At 42.2% G+C, this 12554-nt stretch overlaps 1 protein-coding gene across 1 annotated transcript in view; it reads left to right on the forward strand.

Annotated features, from left to right (window-relative positions):
- The window catches only part of ANO2 (anoctamin 2), a 303704-nt gene extending 292130 nt beyond the window's left edge, over positions 1–11574 (forward strand). The window contains exons 25-27 of the mRNA XM_044422266.1: positions 472–653; positions 7740–7845; positions 11299–11574. Of these exons, the coding sequence (XP_044278201.1) occupies positions 472–653; positions 7740–7845; positions 11299–11574 (564 nt within the window). The remainder of the gene's footprint in view (positions 1–471; positions 654–7739; positions 7846–11298) is intronic.
- Positions 11575–12554: the final 980 nt, after the last annotated feature.

Genomic DNA, 12554 nt, shown 5'->3' on the forward strand with positions numbered 1-12554 from the left:
CCAGGACACAGGCACTTAGAGAGAAACTCTTGGCAGCAGTGGTGGGCCTTGCATAATGGTAAGCTGCCTTTGAAATAAGTGAAACTTGGTAACAGATAAATATATTTGCTTTTAGTTTGTTCCTCTCTTCTCAACCCTCTTTTAAAAAATAATTAACTAATATAAAAATGGTAGCAGATTTCCTAGAGAACTACCAGAGTCTACCAGCCGCTGAATTATTAAACAACCAAAATACTAGACCAGCCTCAAAAGTTCAAGTAAAGGGTGCATTTCTGATGGGATACTTTTCCAAATTACTCTGGAGGCAAATAGTGCTAGAAAGCCCAAGTGTTTAATTCCATCATCCAGTTGCCAAATATGTTAGGGGATATTTAAATGATCACCATAATCATACTCTTATCAATAAAGTGAGATCAGAGTACATCAGGTATCTACAGGCTGACCCAGTAAAGATGTTCTTTTCATTCACAGGCCTTTGTCATTTCTGTCACTTCTGATTTCATTCCACGCCTTGTCTATCAATATGCATACAGTCACAATGGAACTATGCATGGCTTCGTCAATCACACACTCTCATATTTCAATGTCAGTCATTTCAAGGCTGGAACCCAGCCAGAAAGCTCACCATTTGAATACCAGGTTTCCTTTTGCAGGTAAATTTGATGGATTCATTTAAGACTTACTGTGCCAGTCATCCTAGCATGTGGTTCCATTGATTTTTGTAGGTTAAGCAGAATAAGCACCACAGAGGTTCCTCCTGTCATAGAAGTCCTCAAGTACATTTTCTTGCAGCATAGAACTCCTCCCCATGTCACTTGGGATCTCTAATTAGCCTTGGCTCAGTTGCTGCCTTCTGCTGTGTTGGTAGAAGCAGTTCATTCACCAATGTCTCAGTAAGATCTAGGAGCCACTCCAATGGGCTTCTGTATGTAGAGTGTGGAGTGGGCACCATCTTGTTCTTTGCCTCAGACAGCAAAGCGTTTGGCCAGCCCTGTCTCTAGGAAATAAAGAGGATATTTAAAAAAAGAAAAGAAAGAAACCAGAAATGAAAATAAAAGCTCACACATATACAGTAAGAATAGTCTCTAATTTTTGGCTCCAGCCCCATATAAATCAATATCCCTGTCTTGATCTGGGGAGAGACTTTATGTATGCCTTAGTAACATTCTACTAGAGTGTGTACAACTTGCTGTTATTGACAGTCAGCTCAATTCTCAAATTTGTAAAAATTAAAACTCATAATGTGGATGAATGAACCTTGATTTCAATGCACATTCCATTTCACATCTGACAGATGGTGATATTTGTTTGAATTTGTAAGTATTGCAACATATCTTGACCCAATTATGTTTTTGTTTCCTTTAATTCAGAGAATGAAAACCTTCTTTGATTTTAAACCAAGGAATAGTGTCTCCGGATAAATGAATATAGTAGTAGGAAGTGCCTCAACAGTATACACTGTATATGTGATGTGGAGGAGGGAACTAAGGGAAGATCCATGGTAGAGCAGGGCTGCTCTCCCTTCATTCTAGATTTGCTCAAAGGTTGCGGGGCAGGGGTTTGAGCAAAAGAAAAAAGAAAAAAATCCCTGAATAAAGAAAAAGAGGGGACAAATTATTTGGAGGTGTACACTTCCAATTGCAGTAGGGGGGGAAGGCTTATCTGTTTCGTTTTTTGTGCCAGCCGCCATGTCCACCACTGCCGCACTTCTTCCCAATGAGCTAGAATGCAGAGACAGATGGTTGTCCTTTCCAGAAGCATTCTGGGGCTATGAATGGAAACAGCCTGGACTGTCTCTATTCATAACCCCAGAATGACTCTGGAAAGAAAACTTGTGAGATTTCCCCACAAATGCAAAACAGCAGGGACTGTGTTTTAATAAGTACATTTTTAAAAACGGTCATGAACAAATAATTAAGCACTTCCTTGGTTTGTAGAGCCTTCCCAGGCAGCCCACATACCCCCCAGTCCCTTCTCCTTGACAGCAGTTAAGCTTGGGAAAAAAACCTCCCTTTGGAGACAATGGGAGACCAATTCCAGGCCTACTTGCATTGCAGGGGGTGGCTGGGATGTGCAGCTGAAGAAGGATTAACCATCTCTTCCCCATGCACTCTTACATCCCACAAATTATCTGACTGTGAATGGATGGATATTAATGAAGTGGGCATGTGGTTTTGGCCCCACCCACCTTTACGATAGGTACCCTGGAAAATCACTCATGCTCTTGGTGAGGAAAAACTCCCCACTCTACCATAGGCAATATTTCCCCCATTTACAACATATACATACACGCACACACATACACATACAAACAGACAATATTTGTTTTTACTTGAGGAAAAAGCTGATCTCTTTTATTCTTACATTGCTGTGACCTTTGTAATTCAATGGTATTACAATGATATTTCCCCTGTAATATGCTTCATAGGTTAAACCAGGGGTGTCCAAACTTTTTGCAAGGAGGGCCAGATTTGGTGAGGTGAAAATGTGTGGGGGCCGACCATTCAGCCTGACATTCCTTGAACCATTAACATTAAATGCAAATGAACTATTTTATGAAAGACTAAACAAATAACTTAACTGCACTAATGTGAAGGGTGATACTGAGATCTCGACTGCATTATATAGGCCAGGTCTGGCTCAAAAACAGTGGTTTTGATGCGCAAGATGTCACGCAGGTGAAAGTCACTTAGTCTCATCCTCACGTGGTTTTTGTTAATGTTCATAACCGAGAATGTCTTCTCGCACAAGTATGTCAAAACAGACAAGCTCAGCATTTTCTTAGCAAATGTTTGAATCTCTTGGAACCTGTCTTTATCCAGCTGGTGGTAAAAGGTGACAAGAGGGAGCTGTTGGTGCCGACTGTGACACTCGGCGTCACACTGCAGCTCAATGAGCTCCAGCTGCAGGTGGTCTGGAGCATCATCAGGGTCCACAGAGAAAGGAGATGAAAAAAGCGTGATCTCCTTTTCAATAGCTGCAAAATCCCGAAAGCGCTGTTGAAACTCCTCAGCCAGAGATGAGATGTCTGCTTCATATCTCCTTATTTGCACACTCATATTGTTCTGTGGAAAACTGGTCATTATTTCCTGCAGCGATGGGAAATGTGTGGTATTGGGCTGTGTTTGTGACAGGTACCTTTGGAAAAGTAGCAGCTTGATCCCAAAGGCTTTGATATGTGAATACAGTTGGCTTACCACTGCATTTTGCCCCTGAAGGCTGGTGTTCAGCACGTTCAGATGTTGTGTTATGTCAACTAAAAATCCAAAATCAGTCAGCCAAACAGGGTCAGATAGCTCTGGCATCGGTTGTCCCTTTTTTGCCAAGAATTGTCCGATTTCCTCCCTAAGAGAGTAGAAGCGCTACAGTGCAGACCCCCGACTGAGCCATCTTACCTCGTTGTGATACACAACATCTCCGTATTCAGCCTGGCTGTCGAGTAGAAACTGTTGAAACTGGCGGTGGCACAGGGCTTTGGAGCAAATATAATTAATAGCCTTCATCATCGGTTTCATAACATGATCATATTTCAGATGTTTGGCACAGAGAACTTGTTGGTGAACAATACAGTGGAGTTTTATAGCTTTGCCTCCTTCTTCGCTGACTTTGTTACAGACTAGGGTTGATAATCCACTTTGCTCGCCAGCCATGACAGGTGCGCCATCCGTAATAATCCCAGTGACTTTATTCCACGGTAGTTTCATGTCATCTACGGTGGAACAAACAGAAACAAATAAATCTGTTCCTCTTGTTTGGTCCTTAAGGCTTTGGAGGTCAAGTAGCTCTTCACTCATGTTCATGTCATTGTCCGCTCCTCTCAAAAAAATCAATAACGGAGCGGTGTCAGATGCATCTGTGCTTTCGTCGCAGGCTAACGAAAAAAGTCAAACTCCACTCCTTTTGCCTCTAACTGTCTCTTAATATCAGATGAAATGTCTTCAATTCTCTGTACCACAGTGTTACGAGCCAGGCAAACATTGGCAAACTCTTGCTTCTTCTCAGGACAAATTTTCTCCACCATTTTCATCATGCAGTCTTTAATAAATTCACCCTCAGTAAAAGGTTTGCAGTGCTTGGCAATCAGCATTGCCACCTCGTAGCTCGCCTTTGTGGCATTTTCATTTGACTCACGGGCTCTTGTGAAAAAGCACTGCTGTGCCATTAAAGCAGCTTCCAGTTCCTTCAATTTTTCACCGCGTTCGTTCCCAGTTAGCTTGTTGTAGTTAGCATGTTTCGTCTGGTAGTGCCTCTTGATATTGAATTCCTTGAAAACAGCCACAGTCTCTTGGCAAATTAGGCAGACACAGTCACAGTTGTTTCATATTTCAGTGAAAAAATACTCCAATTTCCACTTGTCCTGGAAGCGGCGGCCCTCGCTGTCAACTTTCCTTTTTTTAGTTACAGTCGCCATTTTAGAAATGGGCACACAAGCCTTGTGTCACAAGGGTCACGTGGTGAGAGTACTGACTCAGGTCTACTGCCATCTTCTGGTGAAATATAACCACCAGCCTTGAAGGAGCAGGAGGCAGCAGGGGACAGCTGCGGGACCGCTGTGCGGTGAAGGGAAAAATGCTGGCTGGCAGGGATGAGTGACAGGTTGAGCTGGCAGGGGGAAGAGGCTGTGGGCTGCTCGAAATTTGAAAACGAGCCACAATTGGCCCCCGGGCAGGACTTTGGACATGCCTAGGTTAAGCTTTCTTAAATGGAACCAATAACAAAGCACAAACACTCCTCAGTGATGCATTCTTGGAATAGGTCGGACAACATTTTATACAATGCTCTGAACTCTCTGGATTTGTTCTAAGTAAACAGTGCAGCGGCACTAATCTGTGACATCTGTAATAATGAGCTGTAATGATTTTTCAGCAACAAAAAATACTTTTAGTTAGCTCATCGCAAATGTTTTTCTCAATTCGTCACTGCTCAAATTTGGATACTCCAGACTAATTTATTTGAATCGGTCATGGAAGTTTTCATCGGGCTCATCAGTGAGGGACTCCTGCCCCCTACCACATCATGTATTATGTAAGAGGAAAGCTAAGTTTGTTACATAGGCAGATTCAGGTGTCACAACAAGCAATTGTACAAACTGTACAAGAGTTACTTGTCATTCAGTGTGAAACAACTTGTCGCAGTGAGATGTGGCACGCTTTGTTTCTGTCAAACAACATGCAGAATCAATGGTCTGTTGTAAGGTTTTGATGTTTTGCCATGGCCTGCTGTCTGTGTGAACTGAAAAAACTAACTTTTTGTGGAGTTTGTGTGTTTCTTCCATAAAGTCCTACAGCAGGAGCAGCCATGGCAGCAAGGCACTCCTACTTCCAGTGATGACTGGCCAAATCCACCTAGGAACTACTGCGTAGCTGGCTGCAGTGATGTGATTATGCAGCTCACTCTTCCTAGATAGTGCAAGTCTGCCTGATGCCGAGTCTCAACAACAGAGTTGCTTGGCAGCTGGGCATCATGCTGCACTGCCTCTGGGAGCAGCATCCATTTTGGGAATCCTGCCAGGATGCTGTGCTGCCTGGGATCAGCATGATGGACTGGGTAAATCCAGCGATTGTCCCGCTCTGGGTACATGTGTGCACACAGGCTTTGCATGGGCATTTGCCCTGCACAGCCTGTGATCCCAGCTGAGGGACAATTGCCTCCTCACAACCTGCAAAGACACATTCCTAGGGAGATGCCCACACCAACATCCCTTAGAAAAGGACAGGTGCCTGCTTGCTGCCCTCTGTGTGCCAGGCTTACAGAAGCTGCATGTGCACATTTGGGGGAAGAGTCAGGCATCTGTGCAGCAGGGAGGGGGAGGGGTGGGGGTGCTTGTCGGCAACAGCACTGCCATGGAATGTGCCAGCAATGGGGGCTGCCACTTTCACCCTTTTTCTTTTCTTTGGTGCTACTCTGCGGAGGCCCGGAGGAATGTTGTCCATGGGGTTATGATGGGTCAGGCATTACTTTGTGACTAACAACTCTGCGGAGGCCCCATCCACTGACTGGCTGCCTTACAGAGCAATGGATAGTCAAGGCCTCTGAAGCAGGGAAGGAAGCAGTGGCTGGTTTTGACCCACCCAGGGAAGCATGCAGACCAATGGGAGAACAGCAGGTGATGTAGGCAAGAGCAGTGCAGTCTGGGATTGCATCCCAGCATTGAAGTTGGGAACTCTTCCAGGGTAAATACTATGTGCCAGTGTGACCCCAGGCACAAAAAGACTTCCACTGCAGTGTAGATACTGTGCAGCATGACTTGTTGTGACATTTGAACACAGCCCAAGTGTTTATTTAACAGAAAGTTAAAGCCAATCTCAGCCCTCTGGTGCATATTAAACACTTTTCTCTTAATACACATGCACATGTTTAGTTTTAACACAGAGCACAAATCAGCCAGAGTGCAGCGTACTATTCATTTTATTAAGAGAATCTAAACACATCCTAAAGAAATTATTTGTTCAAACCAAGAGAACTGTGTTTAAAGCTCATCGATTATATATGCTCAAATATTTCCATTGAAATCAGTGGAACTTAAAGCTCCTTAAACAATGAATGCTCAGTGCCTATTATATTATTGGCAAAATACCTGCCCAAAGTAGAGAACTTTACTTTGTCCCATTGAAATGAAAAGCAGCCATTCATTTATGAAAAGTTTAGTGTAACAAAACTTAAGAGTGTTGGACTGGAACCTGTAAGATCCAGGCTCTAGTCCCTGCTTAGCCATAGAGCTCACTGAGTGACTTTGGACTAGTCACAGACTCTCAACTTACCTACTTCACAGAGTTGTTGGAGGTTAACATGCAAAGAAGGAGAGCTTTGTATAATTACACTGTATGTAAGTAATATTCATGCTGATTCAGGCATTCCAGAAAAATATATACAGCAGGAAGAAGGTGAATGTTACTATCTGTCCTCAATTCACACAGCCAACTCTGAAGTGTACAAGCTCCCCCCACTTTCATTTTGGAAGTCTCTGCAAATTTGGGATTTCAGAGTCTCAGTTCAGAAATTTTACTCACTCTTACTGACTGAAAGCCACTCTTACTGAGAGAGAGGTGAAAAGTGAAGAAATAAGCTGATAAATTAAATCTATTAATACAGTAAGATGATGCTTTAGATAAAAAAATATGTATCCCAGCAGGCAATATCTTAAAAGAAGCACCTCCTCATCTAAGAATATGTTTGCTTGCTAACAGGAGCTACATTCCTTACGTGCAAAAAAGGTTTCAGCTGTAGAACATTTCTCCTGTCTAAACATGTGTAGGATTACACCCTTAAGGTACCAGGTGTTTTAAACTAATTTTGTTTAAAATGTTTGTATGCTTTAGTCTTGGTGCAAGACACTTTGGGTCATTTTTGAGAAATGTGTTGAATAAATTGAAATAATTAGCAGTAGCAATTCTGGGATTAAAATAATTTATTTTTAAAATCTGTCAATTCACTAGTTGAGCAAATTACAGTCAGTCAGAAGATTCAACTGATCAATCTAAATAACTGACTAAACACTGAAACTCTACACAATAGATGTGATTGTACTTGTTAAGTTAAATGGTACAGCCAAGGTATTTTTAAAAAATCTTGAAACATAATGACAGAATCAAATAAGAGTTTTCTGGAGACAAAGTATGCTGATTATGTAACTCTTAGAGAACTGTCTTCTAGAAACTTGAACTAATCTATGTAATGCAAAGTAGATGTTGCTACAAGCAAGGTGCAATGTAAAATAACATCATGACTTCATTTTAAAGGTTCAAGGATTACAGAGAACCGCCATGGTCTGAAAATCCATATGAATTTTCTAAGCAGTACTGGTCTGTTTTAGCTGCGCGTTTGGCATTCGTCATTATTTTTCAGGTAAAAAAAACCCTGTCTTTATTGCTGCCTGCAATTCATGTGTATATTCATTTCTGAGCACCAAGACTAAGTAGTCACTTGCTCTCCCAAAAGGGATCTCCAGGTACTGGTTGACTGCAGGCTAAACAGTAAGCTCCAGGTACTATCAGCAGTGTGACACAGCAGTCAAGAGGGCGAATGCCACCCTTTGTTGCATAGCCAGAAGTGTGGCTTCTAGATCAAGAGAGGTATTACTACCACTCTATACAACTCTGGTGCGCCCGCAACTGGAGTATTGTGTTCAGTTCTGGGCTCCACATTACAGGAAGGATATACCCAGGTTAGAGTCAGTGCAGCATAGAGTCACAAGGATGGTGGTTGGATTGCAGAAAAAGCCGTATGAGGCAAGACTGAGGGAACTGTGTCTTTTCAACCTGGAGAAGAGGAGACTCCAAGGGGATCTGTTGGTGACATATAAGTACGTGAGGGGGTGTCACACAGAGGTGGGTAGAGAGCTGTTCTCCCCTGCAGAGGAGGGCAGGACGCAATCCAATGGAGCCAAGTTCAAGGAACCAAGGTTCAATTTGGATGCCAGGAAGTACTTCCTGACAGTTAGGACCCCAAGGGTATGGAATGGGCTTCCACAGGAGGTGGTTGAAGCCCCATCAGTGAAGGATAGGCTAGACATGCACATGGTGGGCATGTCATGAGTGGAGCCTGCTGGACCAGGGGTCAGACTAGATGGCCCAGGAAGCCCCTTCTGACTAGCTCAGTTTCTATGTTTCTTGGTTCACTGGAATGTCAGTGAATATCAGAAGATGAAATAACAATAATAATAATAATAATAATAATTATTATTATTATTATTATTATTATTATATATTATTGAAGTATCCTGGTAGTCTCTTCAGCCAATGGAGTGTAGAATACACCCACTTTCAACCACTTGAGAAACTTAAGAAGTAGTGCAACATTTCACCATTTTGGATTGTTCTGATTATATTGGATGTATTTTGAAATCTAACAAATTCCACTAAATATCCAAAATGATTCCAGCTTGGGTCTGGGTATGGTCTATACCCTGAATAGTGGCTCTGATATCCAGAAAAGCCTCCACAGTTAGTGTGGAATTTATACTTAATTAATGTTATTTCTCCTTTTGACGTGGAAATTCTTGGTTACTTCCAAGGTTACTTTTCTGGAAGTACTGTCCTTTGTTCACTATTTTGAATGAAGCACCAGACAGTGAATATTTCCTTTATCCATATAAAAAGTTTATATTAGTAGCCATTACTTAATCTGGTTTCATTTTTGTATTGAACAAAGTGCTATTCACAGACTTTCAACATGAGATGTCATATGCTAGGCCATAAACATATGGAAATATTAGGAAAACAAAGATAACTGATTCAATATCTCAACATATGAGCCCAACTTAGATTCTCTCTTGGTGTTATCTCTCTACAGTGGAGGTCCCAACACATCTTTAGGCCTCCCAGTGCTAAGGTATGATACATCACATGCATTGTAAGTGTAATTCATGTAACACCCTCACTACTTTGAGAATTGTCTTGCACACATCTGCCCTCCCCCCATGAACACTTGCAGCCTAGCCATGGAGGTTTTAGTGACTCACATCAATGCAGAAGCTGACATCATTGAAAAAGTAGTATATTTGGAGGATTGGGATGATAGGCAGAACTCATCATGTGCTGCATAAATGTTCTCTGAGATCAGAATACTATTGGACTGGCTTAGAAATGGTTCCATGGTGTTCACATCTTGCACACTGACCCAAGTTCAGTCTCTCTTTAAAAGATCTCAGACAGCAAAGCTGGAGAAGACATCCACCTGAGATGTTAGAGTACTGCTGCTAGCCACAGGCAAGAAGACCCAATTTGGTATATGGCTGTTTAGGACGGTCATATGCATGAATCCTTTCTGATGATTGCTTATATGAACATCACCTGATGCTTCAGCTATGAAGTAATCATGTCTAGATGAACCAGGTTCTCCCATGCCCTTCTTTTCCTGAGTGTATTTGCTTTCCTCATTTTCTCTGGACACAACATCAGACTTGCTCCAGTGATCAGTGAATGCTTTTTTTTTTTTTTTTGCAATGATGAGAAACATTGACTATTAATACTAGAGATGTGTCGAGCTTCTCCAGAACATAGTTTGCACCTGCCAGATAGATTTCTTCACCCTCTCTAAGGAAGTGAGCTGGGCCCAGAAGGAGCCCATGAGCAGCTGGGGACCCCTAATTGAGCAACCAGCAGCCTTCCCCAGCTGCCATTCTTGGTGTTGAAATTTCTCCACTCACTGCCACCAGTGGTCCTGGTGCAATCATCAGAAAGCATGAGGGAAAGGGGTGTAGCACATGAGGCTCAATTCCTGGTTAGTGCCCCATAAACCCTTGGCATGTTTTCCAGGAACTCAGACACAAGTCTGGGAAATTGAGATCAGGGAATCTATTGGGTTTGCTGCCCAAAGAAGATTCCTTGCACATTCCTAATTAATACCAGTACCATGCAAATATAGGCTAACTCCAGTGGTGGCTTGTGGCCACTGTGGTTATTGGAGCAATCCAAGGTGGAGCCAGGTAGTCACCGGAGGGGCAGTCAAGTGTTGAAGCCAAGCCGTTACCATTTGCTACATAATCTCCTTCCTAGGGTTAAGTCCACTTATAGCACCATTTTATATATGCCTACTTAGAAGTAAAACCATGTTTACTGGCACCACTGGAGCAGGAGAGGGGGTGCCTAATTCATGCTCAGACAGAGAAGATATTTAGGGCAAGAGGCATGCAGGCCAGGATGCCTCTGCCAGTTGTGCAAAATAGCAGCAATCAGTGACTCTCTCTGGCTAGCTGCTTAGCAACAGTGGCTAACACCTTTCTGATTCTGACCTTCATACCATGATGGGGTGTGTTTTCTGGGTTCAGACACAATAATTAATATGATTCTGTTCATAGAGCTTCTTTGAATACATTGGAACTCAAAACTAAGTAGACATGCATGAAATTGCTCTGTAAATTAGCATGAATGATCCTAGAGAAGTTGCAGTCAGTAGCTGCAGTAGTCAATACTGAGCCAGATGGTCTGATTCCATATAAGGCAATTTCAGATTATACTGTTGGTGAAATAAAATTCTTGCTGGAGTCCCTCTATATGTGCAGTCCACAAATTGGGATTGGCACAGAAGAGTACTTTGTGGCTTAAGACTGGTTATATTTCCTAAGACCAGTTGTTGTGGTGGCTAGAATGGAGGGATGCTGAACATCTCTAGTTGTTCCTGGATTTTGTCTCTAGTTGTCCCAGGATACATTTTTGAGGGATATTATAAGTGAAACTAAAGAAGTCTCAAGATTGGAAAAATGTCTTGGGTGGGAGATCATAATCATTACAGCTGGTACTTGATGGTTGTTCACTGTCATCATGCATGCATCTTTCTTCTGCTTTTTTTCAATTGCAGAACCTGGTCATGTTCCTCAGTGTGCTTGTTGACTGGATGATCCCAGATATTCCAAAAGATATCAGTGAACAGATCAAGAAGGAAAAGAGTGTGTTGGTTGATTTCTTTTTGAAAGAAGAGCATGAGAAGCTGAAACTTATAGAAAATTTTATCACGCGAGACAGACACAAGACTGAGAACAGTGGAAGGAGAAATCGGGCAGCAAGTTTTTGCCAGTTCAGCCGAAGCCAACGAGGCAGCTTTACATCTTTTAATTCTCACAACACTGATGTGTGATCCCTTTACAGCTACATCTACACCTAAGTGGGTTTAAGACTCCCTCCCTCTTCCCAGGAAGCTCTGTTTCAACATGAACAGGGCTTTGGAACTTTAGCTGAGGTTTCTCACCCTGTTCCAGTTGCCAGGATTCTTTTGGAGCGCAAACCATGACAATTAAACTGGCATAAAGCTAATATGTCTTTTTGTATAGATATGCCATGAGAGGCCTAACTGTCCTTATGAAGAACATGCAGTGTTGTGTGATGTGATTTGAGAAAAACAAGATAGATAAAGCAATATTATACAAATTTTCAGTTTCTCCATAATATACATCCACTATCTATCCTTTTAATACCAGTTTAATTATCATGGATAACACAATTGCAACTGGTGAAAAATTTAGCTGCTTGAGATTCCTAGCCTGCATCATACATCTAGAATTGTTAGGGCTCTCTACAGATGAAATTACTGTTAAACCAGTTTTTGGCATGGGCATGGTCTAAGAAAAAAAATCTCTAAACATTGATAGTCCATAATTCCAAGATTCTGATGGGTTGGTTCTGAAATGCTAACCAGGATCCCTTCTCTTTCTCTCACTCCCATGTGTAGTGGAGGAGGTATGCATCTAGGATGTTTCTCAGACATACCCAAAAATACAGCTTATGAATGTGACAAGCACAGGGATTGGCATACCTATGTATCCTAAGGTACTCTTGTCAGAGAGCTAGGTTTGGTGAGGGAATATTCTGAGAGTAATGTCTGAAATTGACTGCAACTGAAAATCCAGCCAGTTGCCAATCTTCTGGGCACAGGATTTCCACCTGTTAATACATCCCTCAGACACCTTCCATCACTGGTAGAATCATGTTTACTCTCTTGTAGCAGACAGGGCTCCAAAATGTAAAACATTTCTGTAAAACTGAGAAAGATACTGGAGGTCTTTTTGTACCTTAAAGACTTACTGAAGACACAAGTTATTATGGACTGGACCCCACTTC

Source organism: Varanus komodoensis, unplaced genomic scaffold (genome assembly GCF_004798865.1).
Source record: "Varanus komodoensis strain SLA01 unplaced genomic scaffold, ASM479886v1 scaffold123, whole genome shotgun sequence".
In the NCBI taxonomy this organism is placed as follows: domain Eukaryota; kingdom Metazoa; phylum Chordata; class Lepidosauria; order Squamata; family Varanidae; genus Varanus; species Varanus komodoensis.